This window comes from Filicampus tigris, chromosome 16, assembly GCF_054856515.1.
Source record: "Filicampus tigris isolate MCC_2025a chromosome 16, RoL_Ftig_1.0, whole genome shotgun sequence".
NCBI classification, from domain to species: domain Eukaryota; kingdom Metazoa; phylum Chordata; class Actinopteri; order Syngnathiformes; family Syngnathidae; genus Filicampus; species Filicampus tigris.
The window spans coordinates 8,967,143-8,990,665 of NC_141232.1; the positions used below are offsets into that span (position 1 = coordinate 8,967,143).

A 23,523-nucleotide genomic window follows, 5' to 3' on the forward strand; every position below is an offset into this window, starting at 1 on the left:
GGACGTACACATGCATTGACACACATCTTTGACCTTTGTGTGGCCTGAGCAGCTGTCTGGTGGAGAATTCTGAGAACAGGATGAAACCTTATGCCAGCGTAATCCTCATCTGGAGCGACAAAGACTGCGAGGACATACGACAAAAACATTCAAGCGGCCAAAAAAGGCTTACATGTAATTTGAGAAAACACCGTGATGCCATTTTCACACTTTATTGAAAATGCAACTACGTTAATTGCATGTGTCAGCTTTGTAGCAGCGTTTGCTGGTTATTTAAGCGTTTAGAGAGCTAAATCCTGCTTAACATTGGTAAATTAAAAAAAAAAAACAAAAAAAAAAAAACATGTACATTGTCCACATGAATGATGTTTTTCCAACCTGCGGATCCACTTAAAACACAGTTATATCAACACATGAAATGACACACACCGGCATGTGCATGACAGCTGCTGCTGTGTGTGCATGGAATAATCCTTCCCAAATTTCTCACAAGTTTCTTCTCCACCCCGAAGCATCGCTGAGCTTGGACTGTCGGAGTTTAAAATGCCTTCATGACGACATTAATTCACAGGCTCCCCTTTGTTCACTTCACTGTCGGATTCAGTTCAACTAAATGTACTTGTACTGACGGTTAGATATATACTTCAAAACGATGGTAATTTTGCATTGTATACAGTCCACAAATCCTCTATGATTTTGAAAGTGGGCTTTAATGTGTACATGTATTTTGCTACTTCAAATGTGAACTTCAATGGACAAAGTCAATGTAGAGGAACTTATAAACTAGCAGTACAACAGTAAGTTATTGTGGTGAAGTCACCATGTAATGTTCAAAGTGAAGGCACAGAACCCCAGCAAAGCCTAACATTTCTTTCACCCTTTTATAGATACCAGGTTCCTCTCATAGGCTCATTTTTTGTCATTAATATTAGTGCATTATTCACTGAGAAAGCGTAAATAAGCCGGGTTCCACATATTTTATCACAAATATCGGAGTGTTTTTTATGTAATCTGCTATGATACGTGGTAACATTTACGGCTTTTCTTAACTTTAAATTGGCCAATTTAGTAAAAAAAATCAAATCAAATACTAGAATAAGATATGTTACGATACAATACCAATCAACTTGTGCTGTATTGTATCATATCTTATAATATTATGGTATTGGTACGGCACCATCAAATATCAATATCGAAGTGTATCGTATCATAAGCAGTGTTATAATATTTGGGGATTTTTCATTATAGTTTGTTTTTATTTTGTGTCAACTGTTTTTTTTAAATTCAGTTAGTTTTAAATAGTTTTTTAGTGCGCGTTTGTTAGTTATATATACTATATATATATATATATATATATATATATATATATATATATATATATATATATATACGATTAAAAATAGGTCACTCAGTACTGTAAAGTAAGGTAAACTACCCAAACTACCCAAATTCCCAAACGATTGTTGGACCTTCTTACTTCTGTACAGTCGTACAATAATATTGAAATAAATACATTTAAAATAAGCCCCGAAATGAATTGACAAAGACAAAAATGGACATTTTCACTGTAATTATAGCTAGTTTTTCTTGACGTAACGTATTTTGTTAGTTTTCGTTAACTATGATCATGAGCTCTTGCAACACAGTGTCGATCCACTGGCATCTAATATCAATATCACGTTGTATTACATTAGCTCTTACAATACAGTATCAATACTCTGCAGTCAGATATCAATATGACGGTATATCTTCTCTTTTAGTAAAGTCTTGATATGACGCCATCAATATCGCAATTTATCACGTCATGATCTCTTGATACACTTTTAATACGGCAACATCAGGAATGTTTCGTCTCATGATGTCATACAGTATTGATATGCCAACATCAAATATTGGTATTACAATTTATCTTATATCACATTAAAGGTACTGTTGTCCGATATTGCTAAAACAAAGTATTGTATCATGATCTGTTAAAATGCTTTTGCTGCTTTCCAATAAAAAACAGTGTACTGTACTTGCATATTGATCTGTATCGTGATACCATTTTTATTGTGGGCAACTTTAGCTGGTGAGGAGTACTTGTCTTCTGTTTACACATCATTTGATAGTCCCACCTTTAAAAACATAATTTTAATGTAATACTGTCTCTTAATAGCTGGTCACCATTGTCAACAGACATGCTTGCTTTGTACTTCCTTATTTAATCTCCCAAGTAAAATGCACTCTTCATTGCTCATCTAATCTCAAACGTGTAAATGTTTTTCACATTAAGCCACTTTTGGGAGGAAATACAACCAGACTACATAACTTTAATCATTTCTTGTCTCTGGCAAGTTAAGAATGACAAGAAAAAAAAAATCCCCTAAAGGTATATAAGGGTATGTTGTATTTGTGGTGAAAGTGCGCCCTCTGCTGCACACATTCAGCTAGTTTGCTTCATTTCAAAACATGTTAAATGGCAGCACAAAGAAAGTTTGCCGAACAGCTTTTGAGTCATCGGTTATGTTTTGTCAGTGGTTATGAGGCGGAGGGCGTCCCCTCTGTCACAGTGACCTTCTGGGCAACATTCATTGACGTCACGGTGCCCATCCGTGAACTCCACGTTGCCATGACGATGCTTATATAACACTTTATACACTTTAAATATAAAAATATGTCCGCTAAAGAATAGGAGTGATCCGAAATTATCAGGAGTTGCTCCTTAAAAATCCACTCAAATCCTCCTATCAGGTTGGACGCCTCTCCTCAGAAATTGCTGAAGAGCTCGTATTTCTTCATCCAGTCCATCTGCGGCGCCCGCCTCTTCTCTTTGGCGTGGAGCTTCCGCTTTTCCTCGGCCGCCGTGGCGCTCAGGCCGATCTCGGCGAACGGGTCCGAAAATTTACCTCGCTCGTCGCTTGCCAGCTAGAGAGATCGCACGATGCAAAGTTGAATGGTTATGAAGATGCCGGTGCTTGTGAAGATGCTGGGAAAGACCAATAACCGCACCCACCTGTGTGCCGTTGCCGTGGCTACTCTGGTTGGAGGTCGTTGACCTGATGGAATGAGAGGTGGAGCTGCCGTTCATGAGAGGGCTGTGAGATCCATTGGAAAAGGAGGGACCATCGTAATCTGTGATAACAATCAGAACGCATGCTTGAACACTTCCTTTTACAATCAACTAGCACCATATAAATAACGCTTCCTTTCCTTGCCTTACGGTGGTCCATTGATATACAAGTTGAAATATTTCTCTGACCATGCTTGTAACTCAAAACACTCATATTTGACCTTTTACCTTTCACATGGCTGAGGGTGGGGATGATGCCTTTCATCTTAAAGTACTCGTCCGCATCCGGATCCACAACCAGCAGCCAAGTCTCGTTGCCTCCTTTCTTAATGAAGGCCACCACCTCGGAGTGCCGCATGCCCTCAATGTTCACGCCATTTACCTAACGAACAAAACGTTACAAAAAGTAGGAAAGGGCTATTATTGCTGTGCCCTCATCAAAAGGAGTTTTTGCACAAGTCTATTTTATCTACCGCTTCTCCTGTACGAGCCTATCCCAGCGGACGAAAGGCTGACCAGTGTCAGGTCTACCTACCTACGTACCTGCCTACCCGCCTTCCGACCTACAGTCCACTCCAAAGGTATTGGAACGGGAAGGTCAATCCCTTTGTTTTTGTTGAGGACATTTGGGTCCCCCCTCTTTAATGCCCACTTTGTTGAAATAAGTTCAATAGCAGTCCTGCTTGGTTATGAAAGTGTAACTTCCTTGACAGATTTGCAAAATATAGGAGAGAATGAGCATTCTTGGAAATTATGAAAAAAGCAAAAAGAATTTGCAGAACTTTTCTTTGCCTTTCAAATAGATTCTGATGGAACAATCCAAACAATAGATCCTCAATTTTTCATCACACTTTCTCATTATTCCAATAGGGGGAGTAGTAGATCAACATACTGTCATATTCAAACTACTCATAAAGAAAGCGTTCTTATTTTGAGTGATGAATTATATGGAAAGCATGGACATTTTGAACAATCTTATAGCATTTATAGTAAAAATCCTGCATATAGCAGCAGATACTAATCATCTTTTTCCGCTTGACACATTGAGGCTCTGGTGTGTTGGATGGCCCTGGGTGCGGTGGGCCGTTGGCTGCGAGCATGTGGGAGGCTTTTGCTGTCTTTTCTTACCTGTTCGGTTTGTGTTGCTTTTTCAAGTGTGACAGGTGCTACGTACTGCGCTATGTGCATGTGACTGACCTCTGAATGTGCTGCTGCTTTGTATGAAGTGGGTTCCGTGTGCCTGTGGAGAGCAAAGCCGCGTCGAGACCTGGGCTTTCCTGTGTCAGGTAGTTTGACAACATGCACAGTTAGCCATGTACATAAATGTTTAATGGCGCTCCTTGGTTTCGGACCTGGTTTCGTATGTCTTTGTCCCGAAGAGCACCTCAATTGGTGATTATCATAAGGCGCACATTTTTTTCTTTTGAGGCAGACTTAACTGGTCTTTCAGGATAAATAAGATGGAACACAGCATAAGACAGGTTGTTTATTCATCGATTTCCCCCCACGAAAGGGTTCGTAATAGACGTCCAGAGTAAACAAGCATCTTTGTAGTCAGCCTAACAGGTGTCATGTTTTGCAGCCCTTCATTAACACCGCATCCCACACATGACAATGCACTCTGTTCTCTGCGATAATTAATATGTGCCGTTGGAACACAGCTGCTTCTCAAGGGACTCCGTAGGAAGCACCTGAGCGGCCGTTTGTGTGTGTGTGCGTGAGAAGGCCAGAGATTCATGATCATTCCATCTGCTCGTAATGTTCCCTCTCACTCCTCTGCATTTTGCCTGCTGCTTTAATGTAAATCAATTTTTGTTGTTGATTTCATTTAGCGTCTATCGAGTAAAATACAGTAGCTAAGATTCTTTTACTGTGTAACATACAAATTTGCAAAAAGTATTGTTAAAGTCACCCCCTCGCTTCTGTGGTATAAAACGGCTTCATACACCTTTCACGAGGTCAAATTTCAGATTGATTTTTAAAGTTTGTCCAACGTTTTACATCAGTAATGAGTAAATTACACATTTAAGCATGTATACAGTTAGGTCCAATGAAAGGATTAATTTGATGATGTTCATCCAAATTATGGTTATGTTATATCAGTTGTCCATCTATGTTTACTGTCGGGCAAGCTTAGTGACTATTAAAGTACTTCTGGACCTATCTGTAAAATCAGCATTTCATGTTTACTTCATCACAGTGAAAGATAGAAATATGCTAAAAGCAAACACAGTTCTGATTTGTAGTTGCAGAAGGAAAGAAATGGAAGTGAAACATCTTGTTTTATGACTTTAGCAAACTATTCATACTTTGGCTGTAAAAGAAATAATTTCAATTTAAAAGAAGCCCTTAAATCTTGAAAATGCAATAGTAAAATTCCAAGCCAGCTTTGTATAATGTGATGTAAAAAAAAAAAAAACATTCAAAAGACTTTTTGAACCCTCGGAGATGTTTGGCGCCTGAGAGTCGGAGACGACAAAGGTCACGGGAACGAGGTCTAGATGCTGTGAGAGTCAAACTAGTCACGACGATGATAAGACATATGACATGTATTACGTTTAACCGGCCATTTGAGGAGGGCAATCTATTCACTTTGGCTTTGATGTTATTACTAGAACTACAACACATTGTGGAGCTGAACGTGGGCAAACCCATTTGTATCACTATTGCTTTCAACACTATTACCAACCCACATTCCCTGCAAAATGATAAGATATATTCAACTTCAACGTTTAACCAACATTGCTTGACCTCAAGCAATAATGAAATCTGACCTCAAGTGGGTCCTCTCCCTGTATTACTCCTCCTGTCAGCTCCCTCCATGAGGCTGATTTATGACCCCACCAACGCCCCCCCCCCCCCCCCCCCCCCAAACTCTATATACCACCTGACCCACCTTCCTCCCACTCTCCACATTGACACAGTGCAGACCTAGTCCAGATCTCAGGTCTTGGTGCAGACACAAGCGTGACCCCAGCACTTGTAATTGCTTTAAATGCTGTGTGCACACGGGCTAACATCTGCTTTCAATAAGCCGTGTGGTTGGGCTCTTGTAAAATGCTCTGCAATTTTAGCGGTTCTTCTTTTATTGTTTGGTCCCTGCAGCTTGGCATGATGATAATGGTGATGATATCCCATAATGATAAGTCCCCTTCATAACTAAGCGGGCGTTTTTACAAATGAAAGTATCTTAAGTTAGCGATTTTTCTTCATTCATTGACTTTAATAATGAATGACAACGCAGCAGCTGACCTATTATCATTCTTTGCTGTCACTTAGGTGCAAAAATCATGTGAGCTTTATTAATACAAAGATGTAAAAACAACACGAGAGTCAAACGATCCATTTCCTATAATGCTCGTCCTCATAATAATGAACCACTGCCGTTTTTTTTTTGGTATTTGCAATAAGTGTGGTCGCACACACCGGACTGTTGGACTTTGTAGGGAATTAGGCTCCCCTGTTCTTCTTACCTCAATGATTCTGTCCTGCGGTCGAAGGCCAGCCTGTTCAGCAGGCGAGCCCGTGTCCAACGAGCGGATGTACTGGCCCGGCCTTGACCGATGACTGTGGAGGTTGAAGCCGTAGCCCGTCTCAGACCGCACCAAGTGGCACAGACGCGGAGCAAGCTCCGACGGGTCGCCGTGAAGCCGCGACCGGGACTGGGACTCGGAGGGGGCGACGGCACGGACGGAAAGCTCCTGAAACATGACATTCCCAGTTAGAGCCATGGACATATTTTTACAAGGATTGCAGTAAAATTGACTGTTGCAATTAACCCATCCCAACAAAAAAATAGAGACCCAAAAGGAGAAATGGTTAAGAAAAGGAGACACCTAACCTGTGACCTTTTGGTTACAGGTCACCATCCTAACCAGTGAATCGGAGCCTTCTTAAGGAAGATGAAATCATATTACAGTGGATGGATGAGCTGTGATCACGACAATGTAATACAAACACATCACAATATAATACAATAATTAAATAATTATGTGTATTAAATCACTTAAAAGACTAGAAAAGTGTGAGTCATGCACACAGTTGTGTGTGTGTGTCACCAGACAAAGAAGATTATGTCTTTGTCCTAATCTATTCTCTCCTTTTCTCATTTGGAGTCGCGTCCCAGTTGAGAGTGAGTGTCCATTTGCAGCATATCCCTGACAGCACTACCAGCATGGAGAACATTAATAGTTGGTGTATAATTGTGATCACATCATCACGCTGATTTACCGCCTACACGCTCGGCAAATAAGTGCAACAGTAGGGGTGCTGGATGAGTGGCAAGCCGATAGCACTCCCTCCCCAAACCCAATTACATTAGTGAAGGATATTACTGGATATTCTTATTGTTTCGAAGATGAAGCTCTACTTGGAGTATATGGAGTATAGGACCACTTTTCCACACAGTTGCGTCCAATTTAGCAAACTCTGGTTTGGGTTTGGAATAGTAAAAATTGGTCTGGCTTGTGTTTGTAGCAGGATGGTAATGACTGTGACTCCCTTGTGAGTAGTGTGAAATGATGGCAGCACCACAAAGGAGTAGTAGGCTAACGCTGGCGAGGAATGCACTTTATATTAAGAGAATAAAGTCATAGAATTAGGACAACACCATCGTAAGTACGGGGATGAAGGGAAAGAGGATGACAAAAGAGCTGTAATGTTAGCATAAAAAAGTATGGTGGAAATATCAGAATAAAACAAACAAAAAATGGGTTCATTTGAAAATATTTAAATAGGAACAGTACACAGGAAAAACTGTAATGCTACAAGAATAGAATTGTAATTTGATAACTCTATGTGAACAATGTAATATGAGAAAATGTAGAAATATGAGAATAATGTTGAATTTTATTGGAAAGTAAGTTATTATAATATGTATTATTAGAGGATTTGACTGTAAAAAAGTCCAAATATTCCCAAAATAAGATGAAATAAATAGAAACAAAATCAAACTAATATCACAAAAAAAAGTGAGACATTAATTTTGAAATCTATTATCACTATATGCATGAGCATACATTGGCGTGTGATGACACTTTATTAAACCATAGCTTTGACAAGCCATAACATATCTTGGCAGATTAATCCGCTCATTAGCATAAATTATTTTGGCACCCATTTTGATGATGAAAAAAAAAAAAAATGGCCGACCATGCTGAACTGTACTGCTTGGTGGAAATGTTGCGCACATGATGAAAGAAGGCTTGAAAACTTCCTATCATATCCCCAAAACCTAAAACTTCCTGTGGGGTTATCACAAATGCAAAACAGCAGCGCCTCTCATTCTCCTAATAACCCAGATGGCGACATATGGTTCCATTTCAGGCTCATGAATCCCTTCGGATTCTCCTTATCCTGACTTGCCAGGATTGGGAAGCAGAGGCGGATCTTCCACGGGAGAACAGGAATATAACGTCTTTCGAAAACTGGGAATTGGGCTATTCAGAACAAATAGCAGAAAAATGGAGCGCAGGAAGGAAAAATGGCAAGGAGGGAGAGTGAGTGTGTGGGAGGCAAAGCTCATCAGATGCAGCAGGAGGATTGAGATAGACAGTTCCACAAGAGAAAGAGCAATTGAATACAGCACACAGAAATGGGAGATAAATTGAGAGACTTGGCAACATGACAGAAGTTTCCAGAAGGGGGAAAAGCAATGGAACTCCGTTTGGATAAACACTGCACAGCTGGGAGTTATTAAGCGCGTGGGTTGGGGGCGCAAGCCAATGTAACCTCCGTCTGCCCCTTATGACTCGCCGCACCCCACCAATCACCCCCTGAGGTCCCGACAGTCTTGGTCGCCATCTTTCATCAGTCACAGGTTAGCTCTTGAACACGAGCATTTGCTGAGTAAGTGAAGGGTGTAAAACAGCATCGCGTGTGATTTGTGCCTCAGCAGCAGACTCCAAACGGAGAGACCACTGATTGAAATGCAATGCCTGTAACTGTGTTTGGTTTGAATCAGTACAAAATGCTTCATGTGACAAATGTTACAGCGAGGTCAGGGGCCGGCAAGACTACGATTAATCAAGCAACAAAAAAAGGCTCGTAACAATCGAAAAACAAAAAAGGTTGAAGCAAAATTTCTGCCTTGATGCAGGCCCTCAACACGCAGACTGCCTAACAGCCAGCCGCTAACCTGAGCTCACAACAGCGATCGCAATCGACTCCCATGTCACTCACCAGACCACTTCCCGCCTTTTAAAGCAACACACATTCAAAGTCACAGATATTATAGCGTGGCACACGGGTAACACCAAGTGAACATCAATGACACCTGCACCTCCCATGTGCATCATGTTGTTTAAAAATGTAACATCATTTTGTTTTATTAACTTAATAAAAAAAATATAAATTAATGCGAAAAAAATATATATAATAATACATACATTGGTCTTCACTGTGAGCTGGCACTTGACGATGTCACAATTTTTCCATGCTCTGATCGGTTGGTCAAAGCAAAACTTGTTACAGCCAACTTCAATTAGCAAAACACGTATGTAACCATCTGCAAACCTAAATACATTTTAAAATCTGAATTTGTGGTGAGAATGATGCATGTTATTTAAGTTGCGTATGTTTTTGGCACGCCATTAGATAAATACTGATTATGAGCTGCTTGAGCGCTGTCACACTGCGTTTTTGTATGAGAGTGATGGTTTCAGTCATTGCGACATTGTAACGGTGGAATTGCAAGGTGTATTTTACGACGATTAAGTCCCCACTGAAGGCCTGGGTACCGAACGTATGGCCTGCCTCTGTTTGGATCGGGGAGAAAAAAAAAAACACGTGTTGTTTTCCCTCGGTGTCAGCAAAATAGCTTGACATTTGAAAAACAGCTGGTTATCTGGCTATCGTTAGGACATGATGTGTCAAAGTCCCACATGGGAGCAGGAGGAACAGTTAGAGGTGTTGGAAAAAGCTGATTTTGAATGCAGCATGGCTCAAAACAAGCGCACATGGGAAACTCTTACACCCACTGTGTAACATTGTTCAGCTTTATGCCTTTTTACACACACGCACTACTCAACCGTATGCGGGATGTGTTTTCAAAGAGACCCATAAATTCCTTTAACTTCAAGCCACAATGGGCCCCCGTTTTTTTGTGTAAACAAGTCAGGCATTTATTTTGTTTTTGACTGTCTGGTGTACATGCCGTTTAGATTACAAATACAACATGAAACTCTGTGGAAGACCACATTGTATTCCACCAGACGTGTTGTCAATTTTCTCAGGCATTCAAGTAGATGAAAGCACAATTACAGCAGTTCCTCTGGACCGCCCCCCGACCCCCAATATTGCGCTTGCGATTTAATAATGCGATTATTTTTCAATCAATTAAACAATATCAGATTTATAATACATCAATGTTTTGGTTTTACGGATAATGCTTATGGTAAAATAAAGGCAAATGAACAATGAATTAATAATATATGCAATACAGTTTAAAAAAAAAAAACTTCTTCAATTAGAGTGTTGCGTAAACATAAATCAGTCAGTCAAAATCAGTCGGTCATAAGTCATATTTAAAAAAGAATGCAAATAAATCTGTAGCTTCATCACTTTAACTTTTCATGTTTCATGACACAATGTGGACTGCACTTAAACACTAAAATGATCTGTTCATCCATCCAGTATCCGAACCGCTTACACTCACGAGGGTAGCGGGTGTGCTGCAGCCTATCCCAGCTGTCTTCGGGCAGTAGGTGCGGTACACCCTTGAACTGGTTGCCACTGGTTGTCATTCACACTCACAGTCACACCTAGGGACCGTTTTTAGAGTGTCCAATCAACCTACCGTACACGTTTTTGGAATGTGGGAGGAAACCGGAGTACCCAAAGAAAACCCACACAGGCACGGGGGGCAACATGCAAATTCCACACAAGAAGGCCAGAGCCGCGAACCGAACATTCGACCTCCGCAGCGTGAGGCGGATGTGCTAACCAGTCGGTCACCGTGCTGCCCGAACTTATCTAGACACTCTAAATAACTTAATGAAATATACATATATGTGTAGCGCTACGGAAAGTGGCTAACAACTTACGGTAATAGACAGCCGCTTAAGTACTAACACATGATTTTGAATAGCTGTAATAGAAGTTTGAAGTATTTGTGGTTATCACCCCAACTGTGTGCAAAGGCACTCGCCCTGTTTGTGGAAACGTCACTTCCAACATCATACTTGCAATAGTTGTGTTGAATCCTACCAACACGCCCTTAGTGTAGCCAGCAACCATTTCATGTGGTTGGTAAAAACACAATCGGATTTTCTGTGCACTTTCTCTAAAGTGTTTTTCCCCGTGACACTGACTCAAACTCTAATTCAGATTCAGCGCAAAAAAAAAAGTTGACTTGCATCTCTGATTAAGAAAAAATGGCAAACATTTGTTGACCGGTGTAATGAATCGTTATTTAACAGGCCACAGTTCAGAATAGCAGACTCGGTGTCAGTTTGAATCACACTTATGTTCGTGTTATGCTGTTACAATTAGATGCGGCAAGTCAACCCTCAGGGCATTGCCATAAACCTTCATCCTTACACTAATTAGGCAGTTTTTCCAGTTGAGTATGCGTTACTAAAGGCCAATTAAGAGCAATGGTAAACTCATCTTGTGAAACTGTAGCTAATGAAGGCAGGGGATTGCCCAAGTACAAGTAAAGAAAGCCAACTCATTGGTCATGCTTACATGCAGTCAGTCCCCCTTTCCGTAACGAAACCGGAATATTAGCAATAATCTGGTTGCGCATGGCTTTGTAAACACCCGCAAAAGCCAGTAAACGTGTACCGGAATTTCTCCATTGAAAAGGAAAATTTGTGTTCTTCCATCTCAGGGGGTGGCCATTTTGCCACTCGTTGTCCACTGAAAATTGGCTCAGCTTCAGAAAGCAGGTGAGCCGTGATTGGTCATTACCTGCGCTCTGAGCAAATGTGATCTTGTTTTCAGTTGACAGAAAGTGGCAAAATGGCCGCCCCCAGAGATGGCTAAAAAACATTAACATTCAATATTGTTTTTCCACAAAAAAAAAAAAACGAGGCGAAAAAGGGGGATAAAAAAATCCAAATATGAAAAATATTGAGGAAAAAAAGAAAACAAAAAATATATGAATAGGGGCTCCCGAAAACCGGACTTGGAGATCCCTGGTCTACATGTATTGCTACACCATTTGTGTTCAAATACTGCTCAAAAGGTTACAACACTGTGACTATGATGCTATTTTTGTTAACCCGTCTATGGTGTTTTGCAACGCAAAGATCTTGGACATTCCAAAGGCAGTTATGTCGTTTAAAATAAATGACGTGTAATTATTTTTGTTTGCTGTTTCGGTTGACAGTAAACCTCAACTGGTAGTGTTAATAAACAGATTAAAGCCTCTTTTTTCACACTCTGACTATCCAGCAAGCTGCTCTATGCTGTCAAGTGACTTGAGTTGAGTTTGTTGCAACCATTCAGCACTCGTGTTTTGATTTTTTTGCTAGTAAGTCAAAGCAAAAAATCGTCCCAGTGACGGCTCGGATCTCGAAAATCTTGTTAGTCGAGTCACTCATAAATAGTCTGTACTGTATGAAAAAGCAACTATGCAAACTGCAGTAATATTAATACAATGATAGACATTGTTGAATGAACGTACTTATGTAGTGACCAAGTTTTGTTATACAAACAAAATGGCTAAAAAACGCATAAAGAGGAGGATCGTTATATTTCCTCATGTTTCCTCCAATCATTATGAACATACCTGCTGGCTGCGAGTTACTTGAAAGTTCATCATAATTAAAAATACCGCAAGGATTGCATAGCTCATGTTCATACCAGAGAGGAACACACAGTAGCATTGGCAGCACACTGGGCAAATGTCACTGTGGGTTGGCATGGCGACAGCCAAGGAACATGCGGACTAACCTCTGAAGCGTTAAAACATACAAGTAGGACAGTCCAGAGTTGTTAATGCAGAGCTTAATCAGACTCTTTACTACAGGAGCTCTTTTGAATGAAGACATTTTCGGTCTAAAGCTGTCTTGTATGCAGCTGCCGTGAGTGTTGCTCAACTGGAGAGGAAAGGGAACTCGCTCACAGAAGGTCAGTTGAAAAGACGGGCCGAACGGAAATAACAGATGGATGGGGAAGAGCAGAAAGGGATTCATAAAGATGAAAAAGGGGAATTAGAAAGAAGGGACTCGAGAGAGGGAGGACATTGCATGAGACGAGAGCGAGAGAGACGAGAACAGGAGAGAGAGAGAGAGAGCGAGAACATGAGAACCGTTGTTTGTGTAACCGCTCGGCCTTGTGCGCTCTTCTTGAGATCTCTTCATAGAGCACGCTGACCTGCTGCAGCCTTGGGATGTTTCCATGATCGTAGCACTGCGTCAAGCCACGCAGTGTGCAGGAAGAAGAACAAGACATCGGCTACATTTGCAATCGCCTGCCTGTCTATTTTTATTTTGAGGGGATCAATCGTTCTCTTTGAAAGGTTTTGGCTTGGAGACAATACGGTTGAAACTAGGAATGGAAATTTGACTACATTTCCCATTTAGGGGAAAATGATCAAGTAATTGAATTCTCAAGTTGTCAATTCTTCGATATTGGGGGAGGGGGACTCATGCCAGACTCCAAAGTGTGTCACTGGGCGCTGTTATATCTCCACAATTCAGTAACTACATAGTTCTCCATCTTTACGCATTGCCAGCAATTATCTTCAAACATGTATAATGGATTTAGAAAAAAAATCTGCATTCACTTTGCAGGGTCTTGACTGAAATTGCCCTATCCCACATTGTTGTCAAGAGTGGGGAAAAAAAGAAAATCTCAACCCTTTATCCAGGTCTACATCAAAATGTAAACATTTCTTTCATGCTCCACCTCTCCACCAAGTTTCAGTCCATCAAATTCTATATTTGAATTGACTTTCCCCAGCCAATACAAGTACAAAACAACAAAATGAAAATGCAGGCACTGGCCCTCTTTAGAAATGTTTTTTTTAAATTTTTTTATATTCACTGTTTTTGTGTCCCCACCCTCACTTTCTGTTTTCACGCACTCGATGTGTTGATATCAGTGATGTCATGCACGTTCACACCCTTTTTATCAGTAGTTGGCAGATGTTCCACGTTGCCTCTTTTGGCCGTCAGCAAGTTTGTTTTCTGTTAACAGTGTCCAGCGTCATGTATATGTGCGTGTTTTCACACTGGATCGGTTGGTCTACGATATAACGACTCTCAGTATAAGCCACTGAATGAACAGAATGTTGTTACATATAAGGTCTGAATAGTTATTTCCAAACACGCAAGAAAATGAATCATTCTCTGACTATGATCTTTTGTTGAACATGATCAGGCTGAGCCAATTAATTGTTTGAACAGGATAAAATCAATATTTGTAAAATTTGGTGTTCTGTGCAAACAAATGTCATTTTTCTCTAAATAACCCAAATAGATTTATAGCATTTTGGAAAACGGCTCTTTATGTGAATCTATAATTCACGGCAGTAATAATACTAGATGTGACCTTCAGAGTTACTTCTGCAAGCTACTTTGTGGATGCAGATCAATAATTTTATTCACATTGCATTTTGCAACACTTTCTTTAATTTGCCAGGAAATAATGCAATCTTCCCAATGTTAAGATGCCAGACATAAGCAGTAGATGGACATTACAATATTGTTTAGCATGAGTATTTAAGTTTGAAAATGAACGTGCGCAAAACCTACTTTACAGCCTCCAAAAATCAAAGAAAAGGCCGACAGAGTGGCAGAAAGTGTATTGAGGAGACAGTGATAGTCGACACGTGGGAATGGACAGCTGTGCGTGCCCACAGGAGCAAAGTGAATATGTCAAAGGACAGAACACATTACAGCGAGACTTACATTAGACAAGCCTTTCTGTGGCACATAATGAAAGCCAAACAAATAACAAGGTTGTTGCCAGCTCTGTTGTGTGGGCAGCACATGCAGATCTACACATCATACTTCACGTATGTAATGCATTTTGACATTACAATAACAGCTGCAAACTAGTATGAATGGCACACCGGTCTGGAATATGGACATCACTATCATCACCGCTGTTGTTGCCATAGAAACCTAAAATTACTTACTTTAATGGTCTACAATATTGGTAGACCACCCAGGACAGATCCCAGCATTACATTTTTTGTATACAGGTTTGTATATGGTGCTTATATACACTTAATTGTACTATAAAATGAGGATGAGACTTTATAGCCAAGTTTAGTAGCAATTCAGTGAGACCCCAAAAAACACAATTAATTGATGCCCCCTAAAATAATTTATCATGGCAGAAAATGTCAAAGTCAAAGTGCTGTTGTTGTCTGAATGAAACTCATCAACTCACTTCAACACAGTTCCTTGACACCAAACGCCACAAGACCATTTTTGTCTAAATGAAACTCCTCAACTCACTTCAAGGCAGTTCATTGAGACCAAGATGCCACAAGATGTGCATCAGAGTTTTCCAGCAGCATGTGGAGATTCACTGTGTATTTTCCCCCCATAGGAACTTGAATTAATCCATTCAGGGTCCGACTGTCACATTTATAACCCTTTATGAAGTAAATGCAATGTTTGAAGTAACACTTTCACTTCAAAGTCCCGTGAATTAATATATTTACACGTAACACTCCCAACTTTAACTCATTAACTGCCAGACATTTTCGGACCCTCTTTTACCCTAAAGTTTGAAAAAAAAAAAAAAAAAAAAAACAGTGAAAAAAATATAAATAAATTCCTGGGATTAATGGCTGGCCTGTGAAAAAAAAACGTTTTTGGCAGTGAATGAGCTCAATGACTAACTACTAATGCACACAAACATGCAGTAGCTTCAGGGTAAAACGTATTTTAGAAGGTATCATGATGATAACACCTTACATAAGAATTTGCTAGGCCAGTTTCCCCACATTCAGGACAGTAGACATATAAATGAGTGTACTGTACTTATTAATAAGGAGGGCCTATCATTACTTGCCATTATGTGTGACGTATAAGACCCAAGCCCGTACAGGACTCAGTAAAAAAAAAAAATGCTGCTCCATTAATTATATTGTGGATAGTCCATGTTGTCGGGGTGAACACACATTTATGATCAACACTAAATGACACACAGCTGTGCTCATACACTCCTTCCATACAACACACTCGGTTGTTTCTCCAGCATTACGCACCGAACTGAGTTGAATGTCAGTCTTGCATTTCCCCCTCGAGACCCTTTCACATCCAAGAGGGCAACGCACACACAAACGCACCATCCAGACCCCTGCGTCTTGATGTAACGTGGTTGGTATTCGAGAAAAGATGGGGTTGCACCCGGGGGGTTTACTAAACACGAGCTCCAGATGTTAGTCAGAAGAACTGCACACTCGCTCGCTCTCAGCAAGTCACTTAACAAGCATTTTAAGGTAAATGTGATGGACCGTCGAAAATGGATAAAAAAATAAAATAAAATAAAAAATGGCTTCATAGATGAAGCTTTATAGAGTGCAAGATGACGTCAATACTGTGAAGGTGCGGAGGAAAACTAGTAAGACTTTGACCAGAAAAGTAAAAACAAAGCACAAACCAAGGTCAACTTCAGGATGGGAATGATGAGAGGAGAAAAGTATGGAAAAGCAAAGGAGCAGCTTGTGTTACCACATAATCTCTCAAACGTGGCGGAGGCCGTGTTATGACATGGCCGTGTACGTCTTGTAATGGATGGGCTTCCCGGTGTTTATTGATGATGTGATGATGACTGCTGACAGACTGTCCACATGAATAGTGGGGTGTACATTATATGCTATGCTCCAGTTGACCCAGATGCTACGAAAGTGACCTAAAACATTCTCTAAAAGCAACTGAAGCCAAAAAAAAAAAACCCTTAACGGCCTTATCTCAACCCTACCGATCACAGGTGTCAATCCCCCCTTCAAAATAAATGTAAAAATTGTTGAAAAACAATTTGCTGGCTTCTGATTTAAAAACCAGTTATCTATCATTCTGTTGTGTAAATGTGGTAATATAAGGCGATCATACATTAATATGGGTTCACAGTCATAACGGCCTTCCGACGGCAACCGTAACGACGATGTGGCCCGCGCCAAAAATGAATTTGGCGCCCCTGCTATAGAGCATGTTTTTCACGAAAAGGGTATTATGGTCATTTGGGTTCTTGGGTGAGCTGACTTCTGGCTCAATGCCTAATGAACAACCTTCACGCGTGCCCTGAACATGAGCGTGAAGCCGATGACGAGACAGGCTGAGGTGCTGACTGCCTCCGGATAACTTCCATGATGTTACGCGACCGTTGACAGGCCACATCTTTTTCTAATATTTAACTTAAATGAGGAAAAGGCTTATGAAGTATGTGTTTACTGTGCACCAGAGATGATGCGCATGACTCCACGATAATGGAATGTATCACGCATTAGATCGGGATTGAAGACTGAGACTGAGAGCTGCCCTCAATACACTCACGCCACTGTGACAGGACATCGCTCTTGAAATATGAATGTTTGCACTTGGTCTTCTGCATTGTTATCAATACTACCACTGCTGCCTCTTCTTTCCCTCTCTCCGTCGTCCTGGAGACAGAGGTCAAGAAGGATGTTTGCAGCAGCCACTGTACGCGCCTATTCACTGTCAAAAACCAATGCGACACGCTCACATTCCAGCACGACAGTCACAAATGAACTGAATTAGACTCAGAATGAAGCAATTATTCAGACACGATCACTGCATGCTCTGCAAAATACAAAAACGCTTGACTTCTGTGCAATAGGCAATTATTCCACCATGTTTGGACACAAAAACGGAGTAATATAATTAAGTAAATAGAACGTAAAGAAATGACATTTTTTGCCGCGTTTGTATCTTCAATTCAATGGCCACTGTGCTGCTCCTGATGTGCGGTCCTTGGCCACCTGGGGGCAGTACAATACAGACTTACGGGTATACATGGAAATGGTCTCAGCTCTTCAGTAAGCGCCTTAGTCGTTCTTTGCAGAGGATAAAGAATATATGCTCGTGAGTATTATGTTATCTGTGTATGTGTTGCTCCAACATTTGTGTTAAAATATCCATTGCTTAAACTGCCACCATAAAGCACATACATATCAAACTTCTAATCGCAAGACTGAGTAAAAACTTGTCCAAATGACGGCTTCTCGAGTCAGTTGTATCTTAACACTGTACATGCGGCACAAAAAAAAAATCAATGGCGTGTTGCAAATGTTTCCCAGTCAGTAATTCTGACTCTCCAGAATTAGGGCATAACATTAATTCATGAAACCCCCTACAATTTGTACTAAATTCTTCAATCAATCCATAACGGCCTTTACAAACATAGATGGGAGGCCAAATTCAACATTCAGGAGCACGCTTTTCCACTAAACCTGTGGCTTTTAACAAACGCCAACATTCTTTCCAGCGTGTTTAATTGAGAATCGGAACAATATGTCCCTAGCAACAAGTATCCTGTTTAGCTTTCAACAAACCTGCCGTGGTTGATCAGGAGTGGAACAAGAAGACTGGGAAGCAATACAACAAAACGCCACAAGATGTTCGCAGGGGATCGGCAGAATATAGCACCTTCAGTATAGGAGCCAGGAACATGTCTGGCTGAATATTATGCTGAGCGTGCAAGTCTGGTGGAAGAGGGACTGCATGCTATCTGTTTAGCATTCATTTTCATTATATGGCTTCCAGTGTTTTACATGAGTGTGCGCCCCCGTGTTGGCAGTTAAGAAAACGGTCTGCCCAGAAAGTGGCACCCGACACGTCATATTGGCGGCAAAGGGATCCGGTCACTCGACACCCTTTCTGTGCATAACGGTGTAAAGACAAGACAGTTCAGGTATGCGCTCCGGTTAGATGAGATGTATGAAACACCCAGATAAAGGAGTACATAGACAAACAAGTATGCAATGTGCAGAATGTTGACGTGTGTAAAGGACACGCTGACAGAACAAGTGACTGTCTGTGTGTGACCGTCAGCGTCGTCCCCGGCGGTTTCACAGATCAAAAGGAAAGTAAACGTGCTTGCAACAAAAGACAAAACGAACAAAATGGGGGGGTTTTAGTGTTCATGAAGCAGTAACCATGGGAATGAACACAAAGACGAAGAAGACGAAGAATTTGTAGGGTGTTTACTTGACAAATATGTGACTGATTATAATTGCACCAAACATTCACAGCCTATACAGCGGACCTCCGCACACTCACGTTTCTGCTCTGGCGGGTTCGCTTTTCACCGTTTTTTTTTTTCCAATGTTTCTTATACAGTGGTATCCCTACTTACGAAATTAATTGGTTCTGGAAGAAATTTCTTGAATAGAAAATTGCACATGCTTTGTTCTGATTTAACAAATTAGTGAAGGTTCTATGCTGCGCCCATTGCAGAACTCTTCTAGAGTTTTCAGTAATCACGCGGCGGTAAGCCACATGGACGAGTGACTACGCGAGACAAAATGTGCTGTGTCAGCATAAAGGGACGGTAGAATAAAAACTTCCATTTCTCCTCCTCAAGCGGCATCAATACAGCTAATACTACTATATTGTTCTGCTAAACTGGTATAATGACAAGGCTGACAATGTGGTTAAACCTTCCTTCCGCTCTTTCTTTCAAAGTTATAACGCGAGAGTGAGACAAAAGAATAATTCGTTGAGAATTCCCAGAGATGACTCACTGGGATTCCTCTCCATAGGTTACAAAAGGCAAGCACACTTAGAAAGATTCCGGATATAACTGATAAGCCGTGTCACATCTCCCGTTGAAAGAGAGCCACTCACATATGGACTGGATGCTTCTAAGTGAGAACACATGTTGTGGAAAAGCATGTTTAGGTTCCAGCGTGAGGAACCACGTCGCATTCTTTCTGTCGACACGCATCCAAACAGTGAATTTAGAGCGGTTGAAATGCATCATATTGCTGTCTTACCCCTCAGAAAAAGTAAAGTAGTTACGACAAGATGTTAATAACTACAAACGGAAGAGAGTCAAAAGGCTTTTAAATGATGTTTGTGTGACAAAGATGCATTTCTGTGGCTTTCCTGTTTTGCTGAATCAATGCCAAATCTTAATTTTTCAAAGGTCACAGCGTCTGAACCAACTGGATTGTTGACCTCTTCTAACATAACATCTGGAAGACCTTCAAAAAAAGCCTTCTGGCCACTCAGACGATTTTCATGCTCTACGTGACAAGCTCGCCAGTCGTAAAGCGTCGCGTGAGCTGGATGTGGATAAACTAAAATAAGGTACACACATCACGTTTTTTTAACACCTTAACCAATTTTAAAATGCGTCAGGCCCCACACAGCTCCACACTCCAATATGTACAGTATTTTCTGTTAAATACGCTTTCAATGTAGTTAAAAAGTGTGTTTGAATATGTTTAAATGTGTTGACAGGGTATGGGAGGGGTAAAACAAAAAAAAAAATGTTTTCATGTAGTGTCCCTAATATTGTGGATTTTCACTTTGTGGGCATAGCCATGTGTACAAACAAGAACCACTAACTAGCGCTGGTACATGCTGGCAGATGCATGTCACTCTAACTCTATTTCTGTCAGTAATTATGGAAGGAGATGACGTGTTGTTTACCTTCTTCATAGCTAATGACGGTAATCTCTTGGTGTGTTTTGGCACTTGACAACTCGTACTCCTCTGCAGCATGGACTGCAACAAGGCAGAGGCGTTCCTTTCCTCCTCGCGCTTGTCCTTGCTGGGGGAGGTCGGGAGCGAAGCCGGCGAGGGGCTGGGGGGATCCGGGGGCGAGAACGGGGGAGGCGGCTCCTCCCCGGGGATGGCCATTTCCTCTGTGGCCGTGAGGCGCAGATTACGCAGACATTCGTGCGTCTCCTGGTCCACCACCAGTAATCTAGTCTCATTTTCCACGGCCTTGATACGCTGCACCACCTGTGGGATGGGAGACAAAGTGCAATGGTGGACACAAACGAACACTTAGAATATTCTGTGAGCAACATCACCTTCAGAGTTTGGGCTAACCAGAAATCTACATTGACATGATCAAACTGCAGGAATTTGATTCGGATATAGTGGTAAGTATGTTGCAATCTTTCAACTGCACAGAGTGGCAAAACCGTACTGCTCTGTCACATCCTCATTCCTGTCCACCGTCATAACTCAGTGACACCTCTTTCCGGAATGACTTTCTAGGCACTTCCACACTACAGTCTTGATCAACAGGTTTGCAAACGGCAGCCTTCATGTCTTCGGAGGTCAATTAGGTCACGTGTGACAAGTGTGAGCCTGCTGCACTTTGCTATAAATTGTGTCGTATATCAAAATGTAGTGTTAGAGATTGAACCAGTAGATGTAGGTTGCGGCTCTCAAATTCAAGGCCTGGGGGCCAAATTCTGCCAATATTTCATGTATGTTCAGAAAATAAAGTGTATTTTTTCAATTTTTCAATCCCAAAATGTTCGTTACAAGAATATGTTCTATGCAGCCCCATTGGAATAAACACAGCATTCTGATTAATATTGTGTTTGTGGATTATGAGTTTAGCAGTAAAAGACACAACAATCTTTATCTTTACCATATGGCTTCTTAACCGGTTGTGCACAAAAATAGTTGCTTGCCGCCAAAGTATTTTCCATGACACTGCAAATTCCATTTGTTGTTAAAAATATGTAATGACTTGAGGTCATTATAAAATTACGTTTATTTCACAGTCACAGCTGTTGTCTGAGGGAAACCATAACAACAAAGTGTCCTGGTACGAAAATGAGTTTGACACCACTGGCTCTAAGGCATATAGGGACTTTCACAATTTTAAATGAAACTTTTATCAAGCCTGTGGCTTTTCACTGTAGGTGGTACGCCCCTCAAAATAGTGCTTTTGACACGTTGACAGCATTTTTTAAACGTCTTTTTAGCGGGGAAAAAAGGAGATCAAAATAGACCCCATATAATTCACAATGATGTAGGGTAGCAGTCAAACAGCCTTAATATAATACAACTATATACTTACACAAATATTATTTTAAATAAATAAAATACGTATAATACAAATACTGTACTAAATAACTAAAACATTAAAATTGTAATTATAAGGAAATATAATAGTGCTGTTAACAGATTCTACCTTTTTCGACATAAAAGTAAAAACGGGGTAGGTTGTCTAGGATTGTAATTTGAAGAGTTTTAAAGTATTTCCATGGGCGCCCTAATAAAAGTTGAATTATGGGGTACGACGGTGCCACATATTGACTTGAACTCCACTGTGGCGGTGTGTATTGCACTGTGAATATTGAATACCTGGTGGTGCGTCTCTCTCTCCACGTTGTCACCGTTGACCGCAACCACCCGGTCCCCCGCGCGTAAACCAGCCGCTTCTGCAGACGAGCCGGGCTCCACTTTGCGGATGAACTGGCCAGCCTTGCCTTTCTCACCGTGCAAGTGAAAGCCATAGCCTTGCTCCCCCTTTGTCATGACACAAAGCCTTGGTTTCCTCTCGCTCGCCATGTCCCCTTATACTTGGAACCCCTCCGCAGAGTTCAGTTGATTGGAAAAATTGCAAGTCCAGTTCAAAAGTGGACTAAACGCATACCTGCCAATTACGCCCGCTTTCCACTGTAAGAGAAACTGCAGCTACCAAAAGTTAGAAAATCCACAGTGAGAATACGTGCATTCATCAGCGACCATCGCAGTGTTCCATTCCAAAATGTGATCCTCAGAGGTTCCAATGCAGCATGATGGATGTTCATGCATAAGTGAGCTCCAACTTTTCCCTCGACATCTAACCGTAACAACAGCTCGCTTACACTTGCACAGCCCATGTGGGGCCTCAGTCAGTACCACCCCCTCGGCCCGGCTTGATGTTGTAAGACGTGAAGTGCACACAATATGGTGCAACACCGCCTCCAAGTGGCACAATTGTTCAAGTAAACCTAGCGTGGACTTGAGTTTAGCAATAGGCCTACATTTGTTTTTATACCAGTGGTTCTTTAACTTTTTTTTACACCAAATAAAAAACTTCAGCTCTCCTTCTCCATCAAGACCATCAATAAAATGCAGCAGCATAGTTAGCTGCAAGTGTTCTTCAAAAATGGGAGATGGAAAAAAAAATACTTTTGATATTATTTTAAACCACTGTAACATTATGCACAGTTTGAAGATAGCACTGCATTTATAAATAATGATTTGGTTCAAATGTATTGCACAACAAAGTTGGGTTACAAAAAGTACCTTAATAAAATGTTAAAACCAAACAGATTTCTTTCACTAGAGCAGGGACAGGCAACTTAAATACTGGAGGTGGCCCCATTTTTCATCAGTCCTGGGTGGGGGGGTGGGGGGTTAGGCTAGTTTGGCGTCAGATACAACCACAAACTTCCTATCCACCTTAAATATGGACAACATACGTGCAAAATACGTGCTCTTAATATATTTCATTTCTAATAGTACATATTTCAATTCAGGTATAAAAGATTCACTACCCTAACCCAACAACAAAGACGCAAAAAC

General features: G+C 41.0%; 2 protein-coding genes across 4 annotated transcripts in view; one reads left to right on the forward strand and one right to left on the reverse strand.

Annotated features, from left to right (window-relative positions):
• The window catches only part of LOC147134561 (LITAF domain-containing protein-like), a 65,049-nt gene that overhangs the window by 18,818 nt on the left and 22,708 nt on the right, over nucleotides 1-23,523 (forward strand). The window contains exons 1-2 of one of the 3 annotated variants that reach the window (XM_086054807.1): nucleotides 8,648-8,870; nucleotides 20,126-20,289. The gene's annotated coding sequence lies outside the window, so the exon portion shown is untranslated. Of the gene's footprint in view, nucleotides 1-8,647; nucleotides 8,871-13,035; nucleotides 13,127-20,125; nucleotides 20,290-23,523 lie in introns of those variants that run through there. The other 2 variants (XM_086054806.1, XM_086054805.1) reach the window with 2 other exon arrangements.
• Nucleotides 197-22,810, reverse strand: LOC147134562 (Na(+)/H(+) exchange regulatory cofactor NHE-RF2). Its single transcript, XM_086054798.1, has 6 exons — nucleotides 22,315-22,810; nucleotides 20,635-20,949; nucleotides 6,526-6,753; nucleotides 3,281-3,434; nucleotides 2,996-3,114; nucleotides 197-2,907 (listed from the first exon to the last, which is right to left on the reverse strand). Exons 1-6 carry the CDS (start codon nucleotides 22,519-22,521, stop codon nucleotides 2,749-2,751), a joined length of 1,182 nt encoding a protein of 393 aa, XP_085910924.1. The 5' UTR covers nucleotides 22,522-22,810; the 3' UTR covers nucleotides 197-2,748.